General features: G+C 42.3%; 1 protein-coding gene across 3 annotated transcripts in view; it reads left to right on the forward strand.

The window, feature by feature from the left end:
* LOC137425883 (RNA binding protein fox-1 homolog 3) overlaps positions 1-26,733 on the forward strand; it is a 375,403-nt gene that overhangs the window by 113,724 nt on the left and 234,946 nt on the right. For 2 of the 3 annotated variants that reach the window (XM_068114617.2, XM_068114610.2), the window contains exon 2: positions 5,250-5,342. The exons of the other annotated variant lie outside the window; for it this stretch is intronic. In XM_068114617.2, the coding sequence (XP_067970718.2) occupies positions 5,250-5,342 (93 nt within the window). The remainder of the gene's footprint in view (positions 1-5,249; positions 5,343-26,733) is intronic. 3 annotated transcript variants of the gene reach the window in all.

A 26,733-nucleotide genomic window follows, 5' to 3' on the forward strand; every position in this document is an offset into this window, starting at 1 on the left:
ATCTCGGCTCGCATCTCAAAGCAATAAACCGCCCGAGCGACGGCTCGTATCTCGAAAAACTCGTAAGTTGGGGCACTCGTAAGTCAAGGTTCCACTGTATATATATATATATATATATATATATATATATATATATATATATATATATATATATATATATATATATATATATATATATATAAACACGAGTTGTCTGTGTGTCTGCGTTTTATTCAGAGATGGCTGAACGGATCCTAATCAAACTTTCAGAGGTTCATAATTGGAAAAAAAAAGTTCGTTTATTGGAGTAAAAAAAAAAAAAGTTCGATAGTGCCGAAGCCTTTTTAAATTAATGACAGTTATACACAAGTACACATTCGCATAAATAAATAGAAAACAATTACCAGACATTTGAATACAAATAAATCAAACAATTCCAGAAGTGTACAAATTTGGTAGTATGGCTTCTTCTTCTCCTGATTGGCATCACACTTAACTCAGAAACGAGAGCCACATTCACTCAAACGTGAGCCACATTCACTCAGAAACGTGAGCCACTCCCCTTCCTCTCCTGCCTCCCCTTTCCCCCTCCTTCCCCGCTCCCCTTTCCCCCCTCCCCCTCCCCTTTCCCCCTCCCCCCTCTTCTCCCTCCCCCCCCTCTCCCCCCTCCCCTTCCCGCCTTCCCCTCCCACTCCCCCCCTCCTCCACCCGGTAATGCCGGGTACTTCTGCTAGTATATATATAATACACACACACACATATACACACATACATATTAGAAGTTTTGCAGAGAGATGGTTGACATATTTTGGGGACTGACAGTCAAGGCTGAGTCATCTATTGCAGATGGGTGATACGGCCAATGTATGTGCCAACAACAAACAAAAACAATATGCATTTTAAGGCCATTTTCCCTGCCAGAGTGGGGGTTAGCCTTGTGGTCCCCATGACAATCTTCTCCATTTTGCCCTATTTTCTGCATCTCTCCTTGTTAACCCCCTTGCCCGCATTTCTTCTTCCACCATCTTTAGCCAAGTCTGTCTCGGTTTTCCCCATCCTCTACGTCCTTCTACATTCATTTCCATCACTCTTCTCAACCAGTCACTTTCATCCTTCCTCAACACATGACCAAACCATCTCAACCTGTTCCTCTTCACAGCATCAATCACAGGCTCTATTCCCATCATCTTTCGCAATTCATCATTTGTCTTCCTCTCTCGCAACGATACTCCGCACATCCACCGAACCATTCACATTTCCACCCTTTCCAGCCTTCGTTGCTGCTCTACATTCATGACCCATGTCTCGCTCCCATAAATCATAACACTTCTCACACATGCAGCATACACCTTTCCCTTCAGCTTCAACGACACTCCCCTCCTCATCAGCACGCCACTCAGTTCCCGAAACTTCTTCCATGCACATCTCACTCTGGCAACCGTTGCCGAGTCTGGTCCACCTTCTCCATTCAGCATGTCTCCGAGGTAGCAAAATGCTTTCACACCTTCCAGCTTCATGCCGTCTCCAAGATCCAACTCAACATTTCCTCCATCTGCAGCTCCCTCTGTGCACACCTTACATTTGAATGTAGCTGCCACACTGGTTAATGACCCTCTCAGACCACTACATTTTTGATGCACCCACTCAGCGCACATTGTACATTGAATGGAGTTCACTCCGACACCCTTCCTGCACACAGCACAGGGCCTCTTCCCAGTTCTTTCCGCCCCACCACATGCTTTACCAGTTGCTATCACCTTCGTCTTTCCCATTTTCACCTTCAGACCTTTTGTTTCCATACATTCCTTCCACCTGTTCATCTTTTCCTTCAGTCCATCCATACTTTCCGCAATCAACACCAGATCATCTGCATACAACAACTCCCACGGTAAACCCTCCTTTACGTTCTGAGCCAGCACCTCCATCACAGCTACAAATAGTAGTGGACTTAGTACCGACCCCTGATGCACTCCCACCTTCACCTCAAACTCACCACTGTTCCTGTCCTTCGTCCTTACGAAGCGTATGAAGTATGAAGTATATACCGTATCGCGTATGAAGGAGATATTTAGGTTTTCCAATAGGGCTGGTCAGTAGAAAGCCTGCATATGTGTTCTATAGCATCCACGCATGGGCAGACACGGTGATGAAAAAGACATGCAAGCTAATGGATAAACTCAAGTAGACAGATGAACAGAAAGGTGAGCATAGTGACTGAGAGACAGATTGAGCTGTGGCTTGCAGCCACATGGAAGGTTTTGACAGAGAGGTTGGGAATTGGGAATGTGGTTCCAAGCAAAGCCTCTTGGGCTCCCAGAGAGTCTTGTTTGACTTCCTGTGAGATGTGTTACGGATTCGTCACTTCCGCTGGGGTGGTTTTCACCCACTGGACATGTTTATGATATTATGTATTATTATTAGTTTCACAAGGTTTATTATTCACGAACGGTTATCAAAAGTTAAAAAGGATAACTGTAAGTGAAACAGGAAACCGAAGGAGAAGACAATGAGGTGAAGAGGAAGAAGCGGCGCGAGCAAAGTCGGAGAAGACGCATGACGTCAGCACTCCGGAACGAGCAAGGTTTCCCGACAGCCGCGAGGGGATTTTGAGTTCCTGGAAGGGACATCCGGCGATAAGAATATTCGCTGGAGTGGAGAAATCTGCATAGACAGATTTGGGGCACTGAGATTCTGACGAATCCTCATCTCGTTGCATCGGCTCAAGCCAGAGCCGTCGGCCATCTTGCACCCCGTGCATCGGACACCTGTGAAGGTTTGCTTCATGTCATCTTCACCCCAACATCCCACCATCTGCCGGGGATGGGTGTGTGCAATAGCCTCGTCTCCAATTACGTTGCGGTTTGCTGAGGGAGCGGTGAAGGTGCGCCTCTGGAGGGCGCCGTTGATCAGTTTGGCGGGAAGAGCACCCTTGCCCACTGTACACACTTCGGAGATCGACTGGAGAGCGAGATTCATGCTTCGACCGGATTTCGTTCCATCGACCGCTGGAGCGAATCCCATTCGCCTTGGGAAAAGTCATAGAGACATTGAGGAGTGTCGTTGCACTCGCTGACCGTGCCGTGAGTGACCTGACTGTATATAAGAGATATATAGAGTGCACTCTTAATGGCCATTTGCTGTACCGTTTTACCTGTGTGTGATTTATAATACAAGTTTGTTCATTTATAATTATCATTGGTGTGGTTTCACTATTGAATTTTCAACACAGGGTAATATATTTTTCTGCCGGGGTTCCTCTCGGGGTTCGGAGGTTACCGAGATCAGGAGATTGTAGAGGACTCCGTAACAGATGATGCTGTTGAAGCTTGCGTTGTTATGTCAATAGTGCTTATGCAGCTATTGTTGCCGCTGATATCAATAAATGAAAATACGGTTTGTGTGCCGCGACCAATTGCTACACTGTGCCTATATGTGTGTATACACTGAACAAATTTTGCTGGTTTAGATATCATGGGTGCAGACGTTATAACACACCAGCCAGGGAACAAAACAACCTCTCATGCAGGAATCGACAACCAAGTCGTTTTGCTTTATTTCCATCTATAATTGCCCTGTTTTCTACTCTAACCAGCTTTACTTCACCTATCTTGATATTGGCTGTTATGCAATGAACATATATACATATATTTGTTGCAGTACAATACATTATAGTAGTTATATATATATATATCCTTCCGTTCTCTCGCTCTTTCTCTCTCTAAAGAAGGCTTAATGCATGCAATATTCTGAGTCTCTTTCAACAAAAAATACACCACATTACAGAAGTTGGTGGTATGGGAAGGATAGATATGTGAAAACCAGGTAAGTGTAATGGAGAGATAGCTCCTGGGATTGGGGAAGGCAGCCGGTTTCGTTGAGGATCCTTGCCCACCCTGTAGGATGTGATTTTGCCCATATGTCTCGCCTGTATGCCAGACGGCTGCGGCATTAAGCCGGAGCAATGCGGCCTGCACTCGCACCATAAATGATTTGTGGGGCTGCCCTTTCCCAGCCGCTCCCTAAATTACCTTCCGGCGACGTCCGGCCATTTCAGAAGCGCATTCGCCATGCAAATGGCATTTTAATGCTGTTTTTAACCAGTTCTTATCCTCCATGAGATTCAAAGACTCGTATCCACCTACTCCAAATTCTACGTTGGTTAACCAAGTCAAGTGTTCACGTAACAATACGGGTGTTGATGAATTTTTGTTATTCTGTAGATAGTGCTGATACAATTGTGTTGTTCATCACTTTGTTATCTTCCTTCATTTTCCATGCAGAACGATATACTCTACTCACAATAGTTTGAGGCACACCACATATTATATATTTTTCAGCATATATATTCATATAGATACTAGCAGAAGTACCGTAACAATATATGTAATATATTTCTATATTGTCTTCATGCTGCTGTACAGTTTATCATTGTACACTGTACAGTTGTGGAATATTGTTCCAATATCCTGTGCTACTTCTCACAATTCATTCAGAATATTCGGCCTTTCTCTTGATTATAAGTCCTTATTGGTTTCTTGACTTGACCTGATCTTGGTTTGTATATGACCATACGGCCACCATAGCTACCATTCAAATCTAGACTTTATGCAGGTCAAGTCAAGGCTGTGCCAGTGTTCCTTCAGGCCCTTTTTCTTCGCTAAATGCTGAATTATTTGCTCAATGTTTGGTATTCCGATCTTAGCATATAGCTCATGAATCATGATGTCAGGGTCACGGGTTCAAATCTTACATGCTAGGTTAATTTCTTCATAATCTTTTGCTTTAAATGTCCTTGTAATTCAAACGAAAATATACTGTAGTCTCCTAATTTCCTTCTCCCACATGTGACATGTACAAGGTCCTCCAAGAGTTTTAGACAGGATTCCGCAAAGCCTCGGAATTATGAGTGTGTCAATTAAAGTTGGTGGCATTATAATGGCAGGTAGATTGCAGGGAGAATATTAGCGTGGACTTCACTTACGAGGATGGTCATTCTCTCGTTGGTTCTTTAGCAGATTAAAAAAAAATGGAATGCAGCCATTCCAGTTGTCACAACATATCCCCTTATTTTTCTTAGATTCCCACTACTGTGTTGAAGTTTTACACCGGAGAACATTCTGTCCTCATATCTTTGTTCCAAGAGTTTCTTCAATTATTGTCACTGAACTCCGAACATCATCTAATTGTATTTTGTTTATTTGAATATTTTCTGCTATTGCTTTCAAAATCTGAGAGGTTCTTCTCTCGTTGTTTCTAATCTCTTTTCCCAGGTGTCAGACAGTGGGACTGAGGCATCCAAGGCCCAAAGTATCCACCTTTTTAATTTATTTAATACAATCTCACATCGAGGACCAAGTTTTGAGGTATGTGCCTTGCATCATTAATTTTGTTAATTTTGGACATCGTTAATTTTGATGTAAACGGAAGAGTTAGTGAACCACCTTTGGAGGCCATTTTTCCCCGCAGAGCAGGGGTTGGCCTTTTTTGGGCACAGTGGTCCCCTTTTTGAAGCAGTTTTATGGCCGGATGCCCTTCCTGCCACCAACCCTGTTAGTCACCTCTTGCGACACACAGGGAATTACCAGTGAACTGGTGCTCAATTTGCCGACCTCGGAAGGTTGGTTTCAGGCTGAGTCAACCCCCCTGGGGTTACTTCAGCGATCGACCGGGATTCGAACACCAGGATCCTTAGGATCCCAAGCCGGCACCCTAACCGCTAAGCCAACACCAGGCTAAAAGAAACAGTTAGTGTGAATACATATAATTTTGGTTAATGTCCCAAATCGTTGCAGAAAAACACTTCATGCAGCTTGTGACTGATTTTGTGTTACATAGTGTTACAAATACAAATTCCAAGCATCAACCAAAGTTATTGAATTTTTTTTTTTTGCTGAAGTATGAATTTCATTATTGTGCAGAGCTGGAATCCTTGAGTTGTGTTGTTGAAAGATGTTAATGAAGCAATTTAATAAAATAATAAACAACAAAACTATTCCTAATGCAGTGAAACTGTAATTATTTGTGGCAGGGATTTCCACATACATATCCAATGTGCATTATGGTCTGTACACATGTGAATCGAAAGATTAAATGTCCAAATTAATCGAACAGTTACTCTTTCTCTTAACCTCCCAAGTAGTTTGATATTTGGGCCTTACGGACTCACAGAAATGAATGAGTCATATCACCTCGATTATAAACAAATGATTTATGATAGACATGCAGGAACAGAAACCTAATGACACAATAATAAATACCAAATGACAATCACTCATTGGTATGCTATGGGCCAGCAGGGAAAACTGAAGCACAAGAGGAAGCAAGAAAATCAAATGTGGGTGGTAGGATTAAAATAAAAACAAGAAAAAGAGCAATCGGAGATTGCAAACCCTCGCCAGGATGTATTTTCAGTGGTTTTTAAGGCTTTTGTGTTAAAACAAATATGGCGGCCGAACCACGTGACTGATGACGTCATTATTTTATTTTTTTTCTAAACTAATTTATTCCTACATTATGCTCAAGGAACTTCATCTTGATCGGATGAAGTTTTGTACTTGTCGAATTATGACATTATCATTAACATATTTTATTTCCCATGGAGAGTTCTTTACAATGAACCATGTCTGAATTTTTTTTATAGTCATCGCTTTCAGAGATATAGAGGTGCAAAGGTTTTCGGTTTTTCCAAGATGGCGGCCGAACAACGTGACTGATGACGTCATAATTATCATAAAAAATTATACAGGTGGAGTTGCACCTCTGGTGAAAATTTCCTGTCAATCGGACCAACAGTTGCAGAGAAAATCATATTTATTCTGTGCGGACAAACAAACAGACAAACAGACAGACAGACAAACAGACAAATGAAAAATCACTCATAGAGTGACACTTGGCAAAAGACAACAAAGTAGCATGGCACTCAGTGGAGCATCCTCTTGACCTCATAAATAATTAATGGTTGAATTCAGTGACCTGATATGCAAATCATCTTCAAAGTTTAAGTTAATCGGATGAAAATTGACAATTTAAAAATTCGGCCTATGTTGACCTTTTGGCCTATGTTGACCTCAAAAATTGTTGGTGGTTGCTTTTAGTAAGGTGATATGAAAATCGTTTTCAAATTTCAAGTCAATCGGATGAAAATTGAAGATTTTAGAAATTTGAAAAAATTGGTTGACCTTTGGCCTATGTTGACCTTTTGGCCTGAGCTAATCTCAAAAATAGTTGGTGGTTGAATTCAGTTAGCCAAGATGCAAATCCTCTTCAAATTTCAAGTCGATCGGATGAAAATTGAGGATTTTAGAAATTCAAAAAAAAGTGGTTGACCTTTGGCCTACGTTGACCTTTTGGACTACGTTGATCTCAAAATAGTTGGTGGTTGAATTCAGTAGGCCAATGTATATATCAAAACTCATTCCTCTCTGTACCCACCGTACCCAGTCGTACGCAGCTGCTCCTGGACTCTGTGTCCTTTTCTCCTGACAAGGTGGAGAAGTTTCTGTCATCCCTCGACTCTGATTCTGCAACTGGACCTGACGGCATCAGCCCACGGGTCCTAAAATCCTGCTCTGCCGCTCTTTCACTCCCTCTCTCTGTTCTCTTCACCCTCTCTTTTGCTCAAGGTCATCTGCTATCAGCTTGGATATCAGCCAACATCACCGCTTCACACAAAAAGGTGCAAAAACAGATCCTTGCAACTACAGACCAATCAGCCTTTACCCAATTATCAGCAAAGTCAAGGAATCCATCATTGCTTCGAATATCAAATCTTTCCTCTTCTCCAATGGCTTGATCTCTGACCATCAATTTGGTTTCAGACCAGGTCACTCTACTCTGGACATGCTGCTTCTGCTGCCTCAACAATGGATGGAGGTCCTCAATGCCAAACAGGAAATTAGAGCTGCCTCCCTTGACATATCACGTGCCTTCGATACGGTCTGGCACCCCGCTCTGCTCACCAAACTCTCCTCCTATGGTATCCATGGAAATCTCCACGCATGGCTTACGGACTTCCTCTCTAGTCGTAGTCAACGTGTGGCCCTGAATGGGTTTCTCTTATCTCCCCTTCCTGTTCAGGCTGGAGTTCCCAAGGCAGTGATCTGGGCCCCGTGCTTTTTCTGGTCTTAATCAATGATTTCTCTTTCTCTCTTGAAAATCCTCTCTATCTCTTTGCTGATGACTCCACTCTCTGCCGCACCATTCCTCATCCCTCAGATCAGCAGTCTGCAGCCTCCTCACACTCTGCAGACCTGGACAAAATCACAGACTGGTCAAACAAGTGGAACATGTCTTTCAATCCTGACAAATCTCACACTCTTACTATGTCTCTCCGAAAAGACCGACTGGACAGCCCTCCCATCTACTTTCTGAACAAACCTCTCCAAGAAGTTCTGTCACTCAAGCTTTTGGGTCTCATTATCTGCCATGATCTTTCCTGGGAAAAACCACATTTCCAATCTGGCCTCCAAAGCCAGTCGCCGACTGGGCATCCTCCGTCGTGCGAAGTTCTTCCTTGGCACACCTGAGCTCCTCACCACATACAAGTCTTTCATCCGCAGCTCAATGGAATACTGTTCTCCCCTCTGGGCCGGTGCTCCTGCCTCACACCTAGCTCACCTTCACGCTGTTGAAACCAAAGCTTTCAGAATCATTGGAACCTCCCGTGATGAAGCTAACTCCGAGGGCCTTTCACTTTCTCACCACAGGCAGGTTGGTGGTCTTTCTGTCTTCTACCCACTCCTCTCCGGCCTTGCTCCCCCAGCTCTCTCTGGGCTCTGTCCCCCAAATATTCCTACAGGTCCCACAAGATCTGCCTGCAACCCTCTTATGGTTAAACTGCTAAAATCAAGACTCTCTGCTCACCTTCACTCCTTCATTCCTCTTTTCTCCCTCCTCTGGAACAAACTCCCTCACTCTCTTCAATCCCACTCCTCCCTCCAGGTCTTTAAAACGGCTGTTCACCACCATCTCTTATCTTCCCCCATCCAAAACCTTGATCTTTTCTACCCCCGCTAATTTTACTCCAGATCCACTTTTTTGAAATACCAACTTCTTTCCTGGAAGTCCTTGCAGTGTCCTTGTGTTTTGTACTTCTCCCCCCCCCCCCATTCCTACGCCTCCTCCCCCCAAGCCCTCCCCCTCCCACAGATCTCCCGATGTCCCTGCTCTCAAATGTTGTGTTTGTGATTCCCCATGTCTCCCCATCTTGTCCACCGCTACCCTTATTATATGTTTTGTGTGTCTGTTTGATTTTTTGTGTGATAAATGTTAGCTCTTTCACGAGCCTCGATCCTGTATGCAAAAAAAAAAAAAAAAAAAAAAAAACTATGCGAGAGCCATGGAAAATTTCTGTCGATACAGGCAGGAGAGTCCTGAGGAGGTCCATGTTTGCAAAATGCTGTAGTGGATAAAGACGTGGGAATGCTTAGTCTGGTCACAGTGCACAACATTATGACAGTGATTGTACGGCCTCATACATGTGGACAGGAGAGCCCTAAAAGCGCACGTGGCAGTATATACAAACGGCCACAGTGAGTACTGTCATGAGTGAGACAAAATCATCGCTGGACAAAAAAGTACAGGCCTCAAGGTCTCGGCCTAAGACCATCACTCCAATTCTCTCACTCTGCCTCGACTGTACTGCTTTGACTCTCCTACTGTGGCTCGATTTTCTGCAATATATCTCTTTCTGAATAAGTCTGTATGTTTTGACTGTACTCATACAACTCTTCAACTACTCTATTACTTCCTCTGACTCTCTCTACAAATCTCTGGTTTATCTCTCTCTAACATCTCAAGTGCAACTATCGGTTGCCTGTCCCTTAATCTTTACTCGTCACATTCCATTCACATTTCTCATTCAAGCAAGACAACTAAGCAGTTGGCCAGCTCAAGTAACAGTCAGTTCGAACCAGCTGTGCTGGTTCATGCAAATGCAGGTTCAAATGTCACTGTGCACCCCCATATAGACGGTTCAGACATTCAGGTGGTCGTGAAAAGTCTGGAATAATTTAATAATAAACCTATATAATAAAATACCACCTGCTGGTATTCTAAAACTTATCTTGCATTGACATATAATGTAATTACCTCTGCAACTGAAGGTGGACGGAGGTTATGTTCTCACCCTTGTCTGTTGCCTGCGAACAGGATATCTCAAAAAGTTGTGGACGGATTTGAAGGAAATTTGGTGGACAGGTTGGGTGAGTCAAGGCCAAAATGATTAGATTTTGCTGAAGATCTGGATCCGAGGATTTTAAAAGTGATTCTTCACCATTGAGTGATAGGGCTAAAACAATGCCACAATATCTCTAAAAGTTGTGGACGCATTCGGACGACACGGGGTGGACAGGTCGGGGTTGTGACAATGAAGAATTGTTTCGATTTTTTGTGAAGATCTGAATATGGATCCGGATACGAGAATGTAAAAAATTTAAGTGATTCTTCACCATTGAGAGTTGGGACCAGAAAATGATACTTGGCATGATATTTCAAAAAGTTGTGGACGAGTTGTGACAAAACTAGGTGGATGAATTGGTTAGGTGACAAGAACAAGCTGATTCGATTTTGGTTAGGGTATGGATCCAGATCTGGCCAATCAGCGAGATACAAAACGTAAACTTTCAGCCTGGCGGAGGTATGCGCTCTCCTGAGTACCATTCTAGTTCTTAATATAATTATCGAAACGGAATGCATTACTTCATTTAACTTGCAATACACGCAGAACTACTATTTTCATAGCCTACGTAAGTATTTTGTTTTATAATGACTTGTAAGAACAGGAACTATTAAATATTTTTGGTTAATTGCATGCAGGTGAACATGAACACCTGGGACAGGGCTCAAAGTAGATCTGTTTTGTTTGTGCACCACTTTTCCGCAGTTGGAGCCTGTCATACTGCTGATGCGTTTTTAACAACGATGACAGGAGGGTTTGAATGGTGGAATGGATGTTATAAAAGGTCTAATTGCGTCAATTTGTGTCGTGAAAAGCAGCTTTTCAAACATTTTGAAACACAAGTCGTCGTTAACACAAAGGAGCTGCTGTGTCTTCGATCGTACTGGTCGTTTGTTCTTTTTCATGCTGGGAGGTAATGCTGAATCTGTTGCATTATCAGTCAGGCTGCTTGGTCAGCAGACAGAACTCGTTCACCTTCTCATTAAGGTTAATACACACATCATCATCAAGAACCATTCTCCAAACAGAGTGTCGGTGCTGCCGAAGCAGTTTCTTTGGTTTGGGTTACAATCCTGGACGTTTTGCCACTCTGGCGCAGGAAGTCTGCGCAGTTATTTGGAATTTGGCCATGGTGCTGGTGGGTGATAGCTCACATGGTCTTCGTGAAGCGCGCCGTCATGTCCATTTACTAATCACAGCAGACAGGACGTCCGCTGAATAACACACACATTGATTATTCACCCGGCCTGTGAAACACCGGGATGACAGTTTAAAGGTGGGCCGAGATTCAAACCCACGCTAGATAGCTTAGAAGCGAGTGTGCATATCTGTCGCCCAAAACACAGAGGCAAGCCAAAATATCTCACCGCAGTGCTATTGCAGATAACTAGTGTCCATGATACTGCAGCTTTTACTGATTTTCTTCAGGGTGTCTTTTCATCCCACTCCTACCTTGACATAAATCTGGTGTGGCATTGCACATCGAAAATCGTAATTTGCCACACTTACTATGCAACGTGAATCCTAATTTACTGTGCTTACCATCCAGCAAAACAATCAACTATTGAGCCACAACTTAGCAACACTGAGCTGAAATACATGCTCCATATGTTGGCTTTTCTTAAACACTTAAAATCTGATTGCCATTAATAGAAATAAAAGCAAAATAGCTGCAAAATACTAGCCACATTTAAGCAGGCAAAAATATGTTTCAAGTATATTTTAAAAATTCTATATTTATACATGTATATTTACATATTTATACATACATATTTATATACATTTATATATTTATACATATGTATTTATATACATTTATATATATATAAATATATGTATATATATAAATATATATAAATAAATGTATATACAGTATATAAATATATGTAAATATATGTATATATATAAATATATATATAAATATATGTATATATATATGTATATATATATATATATATATATATATATTTATATATATATATATATATATATATATATATATATATATATATATACACTCATATATATATATATATATTTATTTATTTATTTATTTATTTATAGAATAGACATTATATAATTGTTGTTCAATGTCACGAACACAAAGAAAAAGACATTATATAATTGCGACATTATGTCACAAAGACTTTATATAATTGTTGTTCGATGTCGCGACATATTTATTTCAACTTAAATTCGACGTTGAAATAACAACCAAAATTCTATGGGCCATTGTCATCCATCAAAGCAGAGTGGTTATCTTGAGCACATTTAACTTTGAACACAAGTATTCCGTTTCTAAATCATCCTGACAGATGGTATTATTTAAAATGCAATGAGTTAAACTCTTCAAGTAAGAGCTTCAACATCTCATAAAAAAACAACAAACATCATATTCCAGTTGAGGGTTGACAGAAGAGATCAGAGAGGTGTTCGCACTCACCAATGAGCTGTCTCATTGCCACATCTAGATACGGACCTGAACCAAAATCGAATCGGCTTGTTCTTGTCGCCTAACCAACTCATCCACCAAGTTTTGTCATCATTCGTCCACAACTTTTTGAAATATCATGCTATATGTCATTTTTGGCCCTATCACTCGATGATGAAGAATCACATCATTTAAAAAAATTATTATCGTATCTGGAACCATATTCGGATCTTCACCAAAATCGAATCGGTCTGTCCTTGGCACACACCAAACTTGTCCACCATGTTTCATCCGAATCTGTCCACAGCTTTTTGAGAAATTCTGTTAACAGACAGACAGTGGCGAAAATGTAACGTTTGACCACCTTCAGTGGCGGACATAACAAAGCGACACTCGCGGAGATGATGCAACTGGCGGCCAGATGCTGCACAAAAGTGAAAATGAATATTCCAGTGAATGGAATTGGCAAACTTCAAACTTCGTTCTGAGATTAGTCATATCAAATGAATACCTTTAGGTTGAAACCAAGGTAATCTCACACTTGGTGAATTGAGTAACTTACCTGAAATATCTCCTTGATATCTTGTCAGGAAAACCCTGGTGTTGGGCTAGCGGCTAGGGTGCCGGCTTAGGATCCTAGGATCCTGGGTTCGAATCCCGGTCGATCGCTGAATTAACGCCAGGGGGGTTGACTCAGCCTGTCATCCTTCCGAGGTCGGCTAATTGAGTACCAGTTCACTGGTAATTCCCTGTTTGTCGTTAAAGGCGGCAAAAAGGGTTGGCGTCAGGAAGGGCATCCGGCCGTAAAACATTGCTTCAAAAAAGGGGACCGAAAAACAACAACAACCACGGTTCCCGAAAAGGCCAACCCCCGCTTTGTGGGGAAAAATGGCCTCTAAAGTTGGTTATATCTTGTCAGGAAGTGGAACCACCTTTCGAGGCCATTTTTCCCGCAGAGCAGGGGTTGGCCTTTTTCGGGCACCTTGGTCCCCTTTTTGAAGCATGTTTTGTGGCCGGATGCCCTTCCTGCCACGAACGCTGTTAGCTGTTAGACACACAGGGAATTACCAGTGAAGTGGTACTCAATTTGCCGACCTCGGAAGGATGACAGGCTGAGTCAACCCCCCTGGTGTTAATTCAGCAATCGACTGGGATTCAAACCCAGGATCCCAATCCAGCACCCTAACCGCGAAGCCAACACCAGGTCTTTTTTTATTATTTTTTTATTTTTTTTATACAGGATCTAAGGCTCGTAGTGGAGCTACCACACTTGTATACATCTCACACACATGGATATACAGACAAATACACGAGACACAACACAGGACTGTTAGATGAGACATCACTTTCTGGGGCACTCTGGCAGTGACCGCAACAATGGCGCCGCTTTTCTCACCACACTCAGCTGGACATTTCCGATGTAATAATTTCCTTCTCCCCATGGATGCCAACCTATGGGGATTGTCAGCGCTCTTACCCCATTAAAACCTGAATGTTAAGCAAGGAAGCAGCATGTACCATTTCTGAGGTATTCGGTATGATTTGGCCGGGGTTTGAACTTCCAATACTTGGAGTGAATGCTCCAGCCATTACACCGCCGAGTCTGCTCTAAATACAAGCTTAGATCGCTCTCTGTATGTTTGCACCGTGACTTGCAGCTGCAAGCAATGCATTAATTAGCCAATGAACTTGAATGTTCCTTCGACCTATTGGCCTGAATGCTTCTAATCTGACCCTGGAAGTAAGCAGAGTTAAGCCCAGGTAGTAGTTGGTGAGGAGACTTCCATGGAAGGCTGGTTTAGATATGCCAAAAATAGCTCACTTGGTTATGTGCTCACTTCTGAGCTATAGTGCCATGAATCTTTTTTTCACCAGGAAGTCAAATTTGAATAACACTGCCATCCAGATTCAGTGCCGGCAAGGGTTGTTGCATCTTGAAGCATGCGATCCTTGGGAGAGGTATGTCGAGTGAGGTCTCTGTCAGCATTTAAGCTGTCGAGCTTAAAGATCCCATGACATCTCATGAAAGGAAGCCATTATGATTCAGTGCTTCCCATAAATTCCCTACCTAGTGATTAGCAACATATCTAAATTAATTATAAATGAATGTGGCTGTCAACTTACATTCAGTTTATGATAAGAAAGTGGTTCATACATAAAGGATAAGCAAATTACGAGATTGAGTCAATGGAGGCATTGCTTTGGCCTCGTAATGATGGTTCAAATTGCCTCCTGCGTCTAAGGTTCCTTGTACTTCCAATTTCCTTGCAAAGTTGACCCCTTAGAGAGGAACCAAAAGAATGATATACACAATCACCTTAAACTATCCTTCGATGTCCGAAATTGGACATGTATCTCGATCTTTTTAAATTGAAAACTTGGGAATTTAGCAAGTGAAATGCCTTTTTTCTCGCCTTTCCTTGATTTCCTTGACCTATGACCCGTGACATCTCAGTGTGAAGACAATCCAACATGATCGATTTTCCTGGTGAACAAGATACAAATCAATTGGTGAATTATTTTCAAATTTCCATGCATTTCTCAGCTTCAGGCCACGTCGACGTGCGCTACGTGATTGCTGCAATACAACCGAAGATGGGATTGCACTGTGCAAGTGGTTAAATGGCGAAAAAGTGGCCAGGGCTTGTACAAAGTTTGTCCAGCTTACAACTCTGTTCAGGAAGTCGACTGTATGGAAGCATTAGTGTCCAACACACATGGAGGAGCACTGTTATGAGACAGCGGAGATGGCTAGATCTTACCGGGTTCCAACACTGATTGGAATCAAATGCAGTACCAACTATTTGAGGAGGAAAAAAACTGTTGGAAAAAAAAGACATCCATTCCCAAATGTGACAGCTTCATGGCGAGAGACAGCGAACTGAGCCATGATGAGAAGGGTGCTGATTTATCATCCAGCTGGCCACTGAAAAACTTCAATCCGTTTGATGTGTTCGCGAGTACTACGGCTATTATGTCCTACATTGGAGAAAACTGTGAGAACCATCAGCACAGTTTTTCATCCGTGATAACTTCTGCTGCAAAATTGAAGGAAAGCCTGATGTAAGACCAGCGTTTTAAATAGGAAAAAAAATACTTCCACTTTCGCTGCTGGGTTTGTCGTGCGGCAGGTTTTGGGCCAAATCTTTCACAAACCGGCTTGCCAGTCCTGACATTCGAGTGGAGCTGATTTGGGCAGGAATTTAGAATTTGATCGGGGCGCTGGAGATAATTTTCCCTCAAAAAAGACACGGTGGGATCTTTAGCAACCACCATCTGATGATGGCAAATGGAACACCCGGCTTGGCTTTGCGTCCATCCCAGGGGCAGCGCGCTTTGCGCTACCCTTGCCTGCAAAGCTCCAATCCGACAGTTTATAGTCGGGTCAGGAATCAAACCTAGTCAAACCAGGAAACGAGACAACACAAAGCTAAGTGCCCTACATTTACACCATCCTGTCAGATTTGGTGGGAAGGCAGGGAGGAGAGATGTCAAACTTTAACATCAATTATAGCACCATCAAGAGTATGCAAAATGGACAGAAAAGGCAAGGATTACAAAAAAAATTGTGGTTTATCATATTTGACTAGAAAATAATTGTTAAACTGAATGTTACCATTTGTGGTGTTGAAAATTAATTTAAAGATTGAAAATAATTGTTAAACTGAATGTTACCATTTGTGGTGTTCAAAATTAATTTAAAGATTGAAAATAATTGTTCCCACTTACCTCCACCACCGAAGGCGGATGGAGGTTATGTTTTCATCCCTGTCTGTTTGTCTGTTTGTCTGCCTGTGAACAAGATATCTCAAAACGTTGTGGACAGATTCAGATGAAACTTGGTGGAAAGGTTGCGTATGTGACAAGGACGAATTGCTTCAATTTTGGTGAATATTTGAATCCGGATCCGATAATTTTTTAAGTGATTCTTCTCCATTGAGTGACTGGGCTAAAACCGATATATAGCGCGATATCTCAAAGTTATCGACGGTTTTGGATGAAAGTTGGTGGACCGGTTGTGTGTGTGACAAGACCGAATCGATTCCATTTTGGTGAAGATCTCAATTCGGATTCGGATAGGAGAATTATTTAATTTTTTAAGTGATTCTTCACAATTGAGAAAAGCGATATATAACATGTTATGTAAAACAGTTATGGACGAGTTATGATGAAACTTGGGGAATGAGTTGCTCGGTGACAAACAAGAACAAGCGCATTATATTTTGGTGCAGGTCCGAATCCAGATCTGGCCTATCACTGGATCCAAAACGAAAACTACTCAACCTGGCGGAGGTATGCGCTCGACCGAGGGCCGTTCTAGTTGTTCGAGATTTCATATCAAAAATTTTTTTTCCAGATTTTCGTCAGTAAAATGTGTAGGACAGGACGACTTCAGCAAACTGAGGTTGAAATGAAGGGTCCGTTTCTGTCTCAATATATATTTTCCTGTAAATATTACTGTATTTAAGATGATAAAACACGACTTCCTTTCTGTTGCTGTTGTCTGTGTAAGCCCCTCGCACCGAACATGAAGGCTCTGGCCCACTGTCCTCAGCGTATATGGCGTCGCCGTGGCCAGGGCTGAAAACCTGACTTGGCATTATGTTTTATTCTTCCTCCGAATCTCTCTGAGCAAAGTATTAAACCCCTGGAGCACCACTCACACACCACAGCGAGTATACAATCGGAGAGAATATAAAGAAAGTGCACAAAGACCACTAACTTATTCAGGATATTGATTAACTGAACACAGGCGCGTAGCAGGTATTTACAATGAGCGGCTTTTTGACTCAGTCACCACTAAAACCGCCTGCGCTTCATTGGAGCTGTGGGCCGTTACCAATCCCCAATCAACGTCATGCCCTCTCAGGACTACCTAACCTCCTTTTCTCAATCACACACACTGAGAATATATAATTCTGGATTACAACCTCACCCTATTTTATCCCCACACCTTTTTGAAAAATAATGAGCGGATATTGTAATCGGCTCTGCCTCTGTCTGTCCAGCTGTCATGCTATCTCCTCCAAAACTGTTGGCCAGAAATTCACCAAACTTGGTAGTTATTATCACCACGTCTTAAAGGTGCAAGAGCAGTATCATTCTGGTCCTGCCCCCTGAGGCAGGGTCAAAAGGTCTAATAATAAAAAAATGCAATTATGGGCACATTTTTTGACATTGTTTAAATGAGACTTTATATATGCAATCAACATTGGCAGACGCATGGAATATGTAACAATTTTCTTGTATATGACCCCAGGTTCATGCCCCAAAAAAACAAGGGTCAAAATGCGGAAAAAAATTAACTCTAAATTTGATCATTGATAACTGGAAATTGGAAGGATGTGTGCTTGAGGCTGGGAGAGAGGGATTAATGGAGTTAGAAAAGATCATGGTTTTGGATTGGGGGCTGATCTGAAATGGTGGTGAACAGCTGTCTTGAGGACCTGAAGGGAAGAATAAGATTGAAGCGAATGTGGAAGTTGGTTCCACAGGCGGGAAAAAAAGAGGAATTAGTGAGTCGAGGTGAGCAGTTATTCTGGATTTTGGGAGTTTAACCAGTGGGGGGTGATGGTGGACTATGTGTGCCCTGCAGATATCTGGTAGGGACAAATCACAGAAAGATAAGCGGGTGCAAGACAAAGAAATCACGGACCTGTTTGCGATGGGAAAATTATAGGCCCAAGACTCAAATTAATCGCCGGATATTCCAATAATCTCAAAGGCCTTCATTCCCATGACGTCACACTGGGCAAGGTACAAGGCAGGGGCACCACTACCCAAAGGGGAGAGCAGTACTCCATCAAGCTGCAGACGAAGGACGTCTCTGTGGATAGGAGTTCAAATGTGCCAATAATGGACTTTTTCTGACTCAGGATGCCCAGTTGGCGACTAGCTTTGGAGACAAACTTTTAAATGTGGTTTGCCGAAGAAAGATCATGGCTGATAGTAAGACCCAGGAGTTCTAGTGACCACACGTCTTCAAGAGGATTGTTAAGAAGGTAGAAAGGAGGTGTTCCCATGCAGTCGAGAGAGAGAGAGAGAGAGAGAGAGAGAGAGAGAGAGAGAGAGAGTGAGAGAGCGTGCGTGAGAGCGTGTGTGTGAGAGTGTGTCAGTGTCATTTGTTCGGAATGAAAGACACAATCCCAGTGTTTGACCAGCTTGTGATTTTGTCAGGGTCTGATGAGAGTGAAGAGGCAGTTGTCTGCCTATCTGAAGGATGAGAGTTGTCCCGGTAGAGGATGCAGTCTTCAGCAAATGGACAAAGGGGGTGAGCCATAGAGATTGTTGAAGATTATGACTGGGCCCAGAACACTTCCTTGTGGCACTTCACTAACAGCGAGAGGAGATGAATGGATTCAATTGAGACCCACACATTGTCTATGAGAGTAGATGGAGTCAGTAGACCATGTGTGAAGTGTATATATATATATATACACACACAGACACACACACATTTCAAGAACAGAGTAGTTCTCATCCTCAGAGGCATTAAGAGCAGTGTGGTAGTGAGACCACGTTAAGTTCCATTAGAGACAGTTCTGTGTCGTGGATTGGTCTAGGTCCTCACCAATCATAAGGGTCCCTGCATTCAAATTATTTTACCACTTTTGTTAGCCCTGCACATCGACTTGCATTCCATACTGCCCTGCTCTTTTGAAACCAATAAGAACTGACTATATAGGCCGTCACATGATGTACGGACCTGAAAAGCTCTTCACATGCTCAGACGTATCGTAAACCAGTCGCTACAATCTGTCAGCATGACAGCTGCACTGACTGTGCAAGAACTCACAGTCTCTTTAGAATGACCTGTGCATGTGCTTTGCCATCAACACCTAATGAGAGAAATTCCTTGCAGTTGTTGCAATCACTCCAATCTCCATTATTTTTGTCGAACCTAATGATGTTTTCATCCCTTATGTGTGGTAGTGGCTTTCCTACCATGTCTTCTTCTTTCATATTCATCACAAGGCTGCGGTGTAGCATCATTGGCTGTGTTGCTGATGCAATGCCCTCTGTAGTTTAGTTAGGACAGGAATTTGTAATTACCCTTTGCTCACGAAGCGAAAAGCAGGGTTAGGCATTCGGGTGCGTCCAAGCATGTGGGGTATATGTGGCGTGTCTGCATTTTCAAAATTCATTTTCAAGGCAAACATTGGTCCGATTGACACGAAATTTTACCAGAGGAGTGCCTCAGGCTGTATAATTTTTTTATTGATAAATATGATGTCATAGGTCACGTGGTACAGACGCCATCTTGGAAAAACGTTACACCTCTATATTTCCCAAACCGCATCTTGGAAAAAATTGAAAGGGAGAGAGTGGCTCATTGTCAAGTACTCCCAATGGGGAATAAGATATCTTAATAATGATGTCATCAGTGCCTTCATTATTATGTCATAATTCAACAGGGACATTGCTTAGTCTGATCAGTTTGAAATGTATTGAGCATGATCTATGCAACAATTATAGTCGAGAATATAAATTTATGATGTAATCGCTCAAGTGGTCTGGCAGCCACTCTCCACGCATGGCTTGTGGACTTCCTCTCTGGTCATAGTCAACGTGTGGCCCTGAATGGATTTCTCTCATCTCCACTTCCTGTTCAGGCTAGAGTTCCCCAAGGCAGTGTTCTGTGCCCTGTGCTTTTTCTGATCTTCATCAATGATCTCTCTGACTCTCTGGAAAATCCTCTCTATCTCTTTCCTGATGACTCCACTCTCTGCCACTCCATTCCTCATCCCTCAGATCGGCAGTCTGCAGCCTCCTCACTCTCTGCAAACCTGGACAAAATCACAGACTGGTCAAACAAGTGGAACATGTCTTTCAATCCTGACAAATCTCACACTCTTACTATGTCTCTCCGAAAAGATCGACTGGACAACCCTCCCATCTACTTTCTCAACGATCCTCTCCAAGAAGTTCTGTTGCTCAAGCTTTTGGGTTTCACTATCTGCCATGATCTTTCTTGGGAAAACCACATTTCCAAGCTGGCCTCCAAAGCCAGTCGCCGACTGGGCATCCTCCGTCGTGCGAAGTCCTTCCTTGGCACACCTGAGCTTCTCACCACATACAAGGCTTTCATATGCAGCTCAATGGAATACTGTTCTCCCCTCTGGGCCGGTGCTCCTGCCTCACACCTAGCTCGACTTCACGCGGTTGAAACCAAAGCTTTCAGAAACATTGGAATCTCCCGCGATGAAGCTAACTCCGAGGACCTTTTACTCACTCACCGCAGGCAGGTTGGTGGTCTTTCTGTCTTCTACCTACTCCTCGCCGGCCTTGCTCCCCAGCTCTCTTTGTGCTTTGTCCCCCAAATATTCCTACAGGTCGCACAAGATCTGCCAGCAACCCTCTTATGGTTAAACTGCCAAAATCTAGGCTCTATGCTCACCTTCACTCTTTCATTCCTCTTTTCTCCTGCCTCTGGAACAAACTCCCCCACTCCCTTCAATCCCACTCCTCCGTCCAGGTCTTTAAAACAGCTGTTCACCACCATCTCTTATCTTCCCCCATCCAAAACCTTGATCTTTTCTACCCCCGCTAATTCACCCCAGATCCACTTTTTTTTTTAATTCCAACTTCTTTCCTGGAAGTCCTTGCAGTGTCCATATATTTTATACCTCTCCCACCTCCCTCCAAGCCCTCTACCTCCCACAGATCTCTCGATGTCCCTGCTCTCAAATGTTGTGTTTGTGTCCTTCCCCCTCTCTCCCCATCTTGTCTACCGCTCCACTTATTATATGTTTTATGTGTCGGTTTGACTTTTTGGGTGATTGTTAGCTCTTTCACGAGCCTCGATCTTGTATACAAAAAAAAAAAGCCTTATTGGATCAAAGAAAAAAAACGTTCAAAAACAGAAGAGTTGGTTCGCACCAAGTTGACTGCGCACGTTAAGTATTCTATGAATACCATCTAGTTATTTCAGGGTAATTTGTAATTTACTCGACATCTTAGAGGCGAGTCTGCGTACTGCTAGGGCATCCAGCCAGCCTTTCCTTCCCTGTTTTTAGCAAGCAAGACATCATTCAGATGTTGAAGCATACCCTCTCTTCTTTGTTTCAGCAATTCAACTGAAGTTATATCTTTTTTCCTGCAGCCCTTACTATTGTTAGGGAGGTGATTGCCTTTTTAAGCTCATTTATATATTGCTCAATAATCAAGTTGTTTGATTGTCTGCAGCCTGCGGATTTAATTTCAAAGTTTCAGGAATACTGCTTTCACGTGAACAGAATTCATAATTGTGTCCCAACCTGTGCTCCCCCTGTTTGCTTCTACCAGTGGTGATGTCTCCATTGAGAGGTTTTAGTGTAACAGTCTTCTTGGCAAAAGGACCGATTGCTTTCCTGATTCCATTATGCATACCTCTTAGGACCTGCATTCTCGAAGGGGTTTATACGTTATTACACGGAATACGCCAGTGTGGTTGAGCACACTGCCCTGATATTTTGTTGCACTGTGCTCATGGTCTGGAAGCATTTCCTCATTGTAAAGCTGCAAACTAGTCTTTATCCTGTAGTCCTTTTGTAACCAGAAGCTCAGGTTGCAGCTCCATTAATATTAAAAACGTTTTCGTGCTGCATCAGCAATTTGTGGTGGGTGGGTGCAATCGATGACCACTTCCCTGAGATTTGCGGTAAATTTGAAACACTTTCCTGGGTCGTTTGTGTTTCTAATGTTAAAGTTCAGACGACAGCTTTGCTTGATATGATGGGATTTCCTGCATAAAAAAGAACCACCTTTAGAGGCCATTTTCCCCCGCAGAGCAGGGGTTGTTCTTTTTCGGGCACCTTGGTCCCCTTTTTGAAGCAATGTTTTATGGCCGGATGCCCTTCCTGCCACCGACCCTGTTAGTCGCATCTTGCGACACACAGGGAATTACCAGTGAACTGGTACTCAATTTGCCGACCTCAGAAGGATGACAGGCTGAGTCGACCCCCCTGGTGTTGATTCAGCGATCGACCGGGATTCGAACCCAGGATCCTAGGATCCTAAGCTGGCACCCTAACCGCTAAGCCAACACCAGGCTTGAAACCTTCCTGCATGAAAGCCTTATTTTCTCAATGTGCATGTACAATGTCTGTGCCGCATTGTGACAATTAAGACCAGTTGGTGCCTGTTCCCAGATTTAGGATGCCTCCAGGAAAAGTACTCATTGTGATTACCTTGGAGAATCAGGTGATAGTAACACAAAGTCCATGATGGGTGCTGAGCTCAAGTCGTCTTCGCTAATTGCCATTCATTTTTGAACACTCCGTGGTGGCCAATACATAACAGCCACATCTCATGATCTGAACTGACTCTAGTGTTAAAGTCACCTCTAGTACATAGCATCACTCACCCAGAGGTAGTTTGCTGATGAGCTGTCAGGTTGTTTTTAGAACTGTTTTAAAACTCTTCTTCATGAGAGATGGTGGAAAGTTTTGTGATTGATATATTATTAATGTTAGCAAAGCCCTCTGTGGTGGATATTCATACAAAATTTTTGATCTGGCAGAAGTATGTTCAAGCTTATATGCTAATGGGTTTTTAATTGCAAAATCCACCCCAAAGTCTCCTTTGCTTATTCCATGCCAGAAAAAAGGTGTAATCCATCTTGCATATGGAGCCGTTGTCAGGTAGTCTGGTTTCATTGAAAATGGCTGTTTCAATGTCAAGTTTCTCTGGCTCTCATTCAGCGATGACGATCCTTTTCGGGGTCGTTGACCTCTCTAGATTTTTTACATACCATTACCAGTACACATTGTCCTCACATTCCTTCCAGCAAGTTTAAAAGTTGATTTCAAGCCAGGAATAGTTTCAGTAGGGTGGCGGAAGGCATTTTATCCCACCCTTTCTCGGGCCATACCCAACATAATACAAGCAGTCAATCCTTATAAAATGTTGTTGCTGGATTACCACTATCTGCTGTACTAATGAGAGTGACCATTGTACCTGAATCTTTGTCATGTATGGATGGTTCAGCTAAAATAAGGACGTAGCCAGGGTTTGGCTATGCTTTCATCTCTCCTGCTCGTTAACAAACTGGAAGATCTCTGCACAATGTTATCATTCTAACTGTATAAAATATTCTCATTTTAATTGATCATAGGTTTCTTTGTGCAATGTCACATTGATTTTAAGAAACCTAGCTTCAAAGATGCTGCATTGTTTCAGGCACCGCAATTGGGACCGATTTTGTGATGCTGGATTTTATGAAACTACAATTGATGTAACAAAGACGTATTGCTTTACATTTCAAACATACCAACAGTGTGTTTAATCACATTTCAGGTAAACACTTCAGAGCCAGAACTATTAGATGTACGTTCTCTTGCCGGGAACTTCAGTGCAGGAGGAGGCCATTCAACCCTTCAAAGCATGTGCCATGATTACCTATGGTTGCCAACCTATGGTTGTTTGTCTGTGCTCTATCCTTTTTAAAATGCTGAGCATCAAACAAGAAAGCAGCAAGTACCATTTAAAGCGGATTTTTTTTGTTTAAAGCGTTTAAAGCAGTATTGCGCAGCTGAGGTTCGAACCGCCAACCTCCAAGACTCAGAGTGGACGCTCTAAACGTACGATTACACCACCAAGTCTTGTTAACTCTTAAGATATAGATAAGTCATAAGTATGGTTGAGTGATAATAAATCATAATCTGGTTTAGACTTGTCATAAGTCGTCATAATATTGAAGTCATAATTTCCCAATTGCTTTCAAACTAAAAGTGTGAATGACTGGTGTATAGATAATGAGGTTGCAGAGAAACCCAAATTTTATTATGTAGCATTTCTGCAATTCCATTCAAAATGGAGTACAAGATATATTTTAAGATGTTCAAGTGATTTAGTGAGGTTATGAAATCATGTAGGTTTTCTTTAAGTACTGGAGAAAGTAGAATAGCTGAGGAATATAATTTAAGAGGAAATATAACGAAATAGAAATATCTATTGCTCATGTACTTTGTTTATTTTTCATGTGATGTGACACATTTCATTTCATGTCATGACAATCATAGGTTGGCAATATATATATATATATATATATATATGTATATATATATATATATATACATATATATATATATATAATCCTTTTCTTCACTCATATTAGTCTGAATCCCATGGGTTAGGAGCTGGGTTTTCAAGCATTTCATCTAGAGCCACTGGTGGCTGCGGAAGATCGCAGATTGCATACTAATTTTCAAACAAATAAGCCTTTGGGCTCATGCTATTAAGTTAATCAAAATAGATTCAGTTATTCCCAACCCTTTATCGAGTCCCTTTGCTTCCCTTCTTCCTTCCTCTTCCAAAATAAATGTCCTTCTGTTCTTGCTTGAATTTAATGATTTGATAATAATTAAAAAACCACCAAGCACCTTACTGAATGACTGAATGATCGTTTTAAGGCCATTTTCCCCGCTAGAGTGGGGGTTAGCCAAGTTAGCTAGAACGGGGGTACCTTACTGAATGAATGATCGTTTTAAGGCCATTTTCCCCGCTAGAGCGGGGGTTAGCCTTGCGGGCCACATGACAATCATGGTTCCCTGTTTGAGGCAATGTTTTTATGGCCGGATGCCCTTCCTGACGCCAACCCTTGGTCGCCTCTTACAATGTGCAGGGATACTGTGTACCTATTCTAAATCGGGGTACACACCAGGATCATTCATCCCAGCAAGCTGGTTCTCAATTTGCCGACCTCGGAAGGAATGACAGGCTGAGTCAACCCCCCTGGCGTTAATTCAGCAATCGACCGGGATTCGAACCCAGGATTCTCGGATCCCAAGCCGGCACCCTAACCGCTAAGCCAACACCTTACTGTGGCTGATGAACTCTTTCATTTCTTTTGGACTTTGGATTTGGCTGTACTTGACTGTCCCAGTTTTTTTTCCAGTTTTTTTTTCCACAGCTACGTAATTGTGTCAAATTTAGCCATTTAAATAATATGTTCATTATAATTCCCTTTATGATAATTTATTTCATGTACCGTATTCTATATTTCAATAAAATCATTTATATTGACTATATCTTTGATTAATCTAATGAAAGGCCAAATACTGGATTGGAGTCATCAGAAGGAAACTGAATAAGCAAAGAGCAAAGATGGAGTCATCATGAGGAAGCTGGATCAGATTCGGTTTCAGCTGCTAATATTCTACCCTCAAATCCATCTAGGCGCAGCCAAGTGATCCTTGTTGCTCATATTTCCTTGAATCTCCCTGATCATAAAATATCTTGGAAGGTGAGCACAGTTGAACACGGTGTGTTTTTTTTGGTGGCAAACTTTTATATAAGCCCATGTTTTGTTAGCTGAAGGATAGCAGGATTGATCATTTGGTAACACGTCCTCAACTCTGAGCTGCCTTGGCCTGAAGTTGTTCACCTGTGCAGTGAAGTTGACAAATCTTTTTTCCTTATGCAGTGTTAGGAAGGGGTGCTGCATTTCAGAGCATGTCATCCTTTGGATGTTAATATCCATTTATGGAAAAACACAACTCAAAGTTGTTTTTATTCTTATTTTTAATTCTCGATTGAAGCAACATGAAACTTATACATAAGAATATTTGTAATATGTAGAATAAAGTAACACACAAAAATCAAATTTAGTGATTTCAGAAGACGGTTCAGAAAACGTGTTCTGAATGGCTCCCTCCTGCAGAAGGCACCATCCCCCTGGTGAATTTGTTGATAACTCGGCTGCATTCCTGAACCAGAATAGCTTTGATGTTTGTGGCAATTGCATTTTTGAGGTTGTCAATAGTCTGAGGTCTCCCCTGGTACCTTCAGGTATCCCCAAAGATAGAAGGCAGGTGGGTTGAGGTCCGCAGAATGGGGCACGCATTCGACATCTGTCCTAGAGATCATTAAATCACTGAATTTCTGTTGCAGCCGTTGTATCGATCGGTTGGAAGTGTGAGGTGTGGCCCCATCTTGCTGAAACCGTTTCACAGCCATGTTGTTGAGACGCTTCCTCGCTAATGCCACACAAAACTTCCGGATAACTTTCAAGTACCATTCAGTGGTTACGGTTACCGATATCCCTTCTTCATCTTGAAACCAGAAAGGCCCAATGATGCCAAGTTTGCTTTTGGCAACCCTTGCAGTGCATTTCTGCCGATGCAACGGCCTTTCAAGAATCTCATCAGGAGATCTAGAACCCCAA

The sequence above is a fragment of the Myxine glutinosa genome, chromosome 1 (assembly GCF_964187855.1).
Source record: "Myxine glutinosa chromosome 1, kmMyxGlut1.1, whole genome shotgun sequence".
Classification (NCBI taxonomy): domain Eukaryota; kingdom Metazoa; phylum Chordata; class Myxini; order Myxiniformes; family Myxinidae; genus Myxine; species Myxine glutinosa.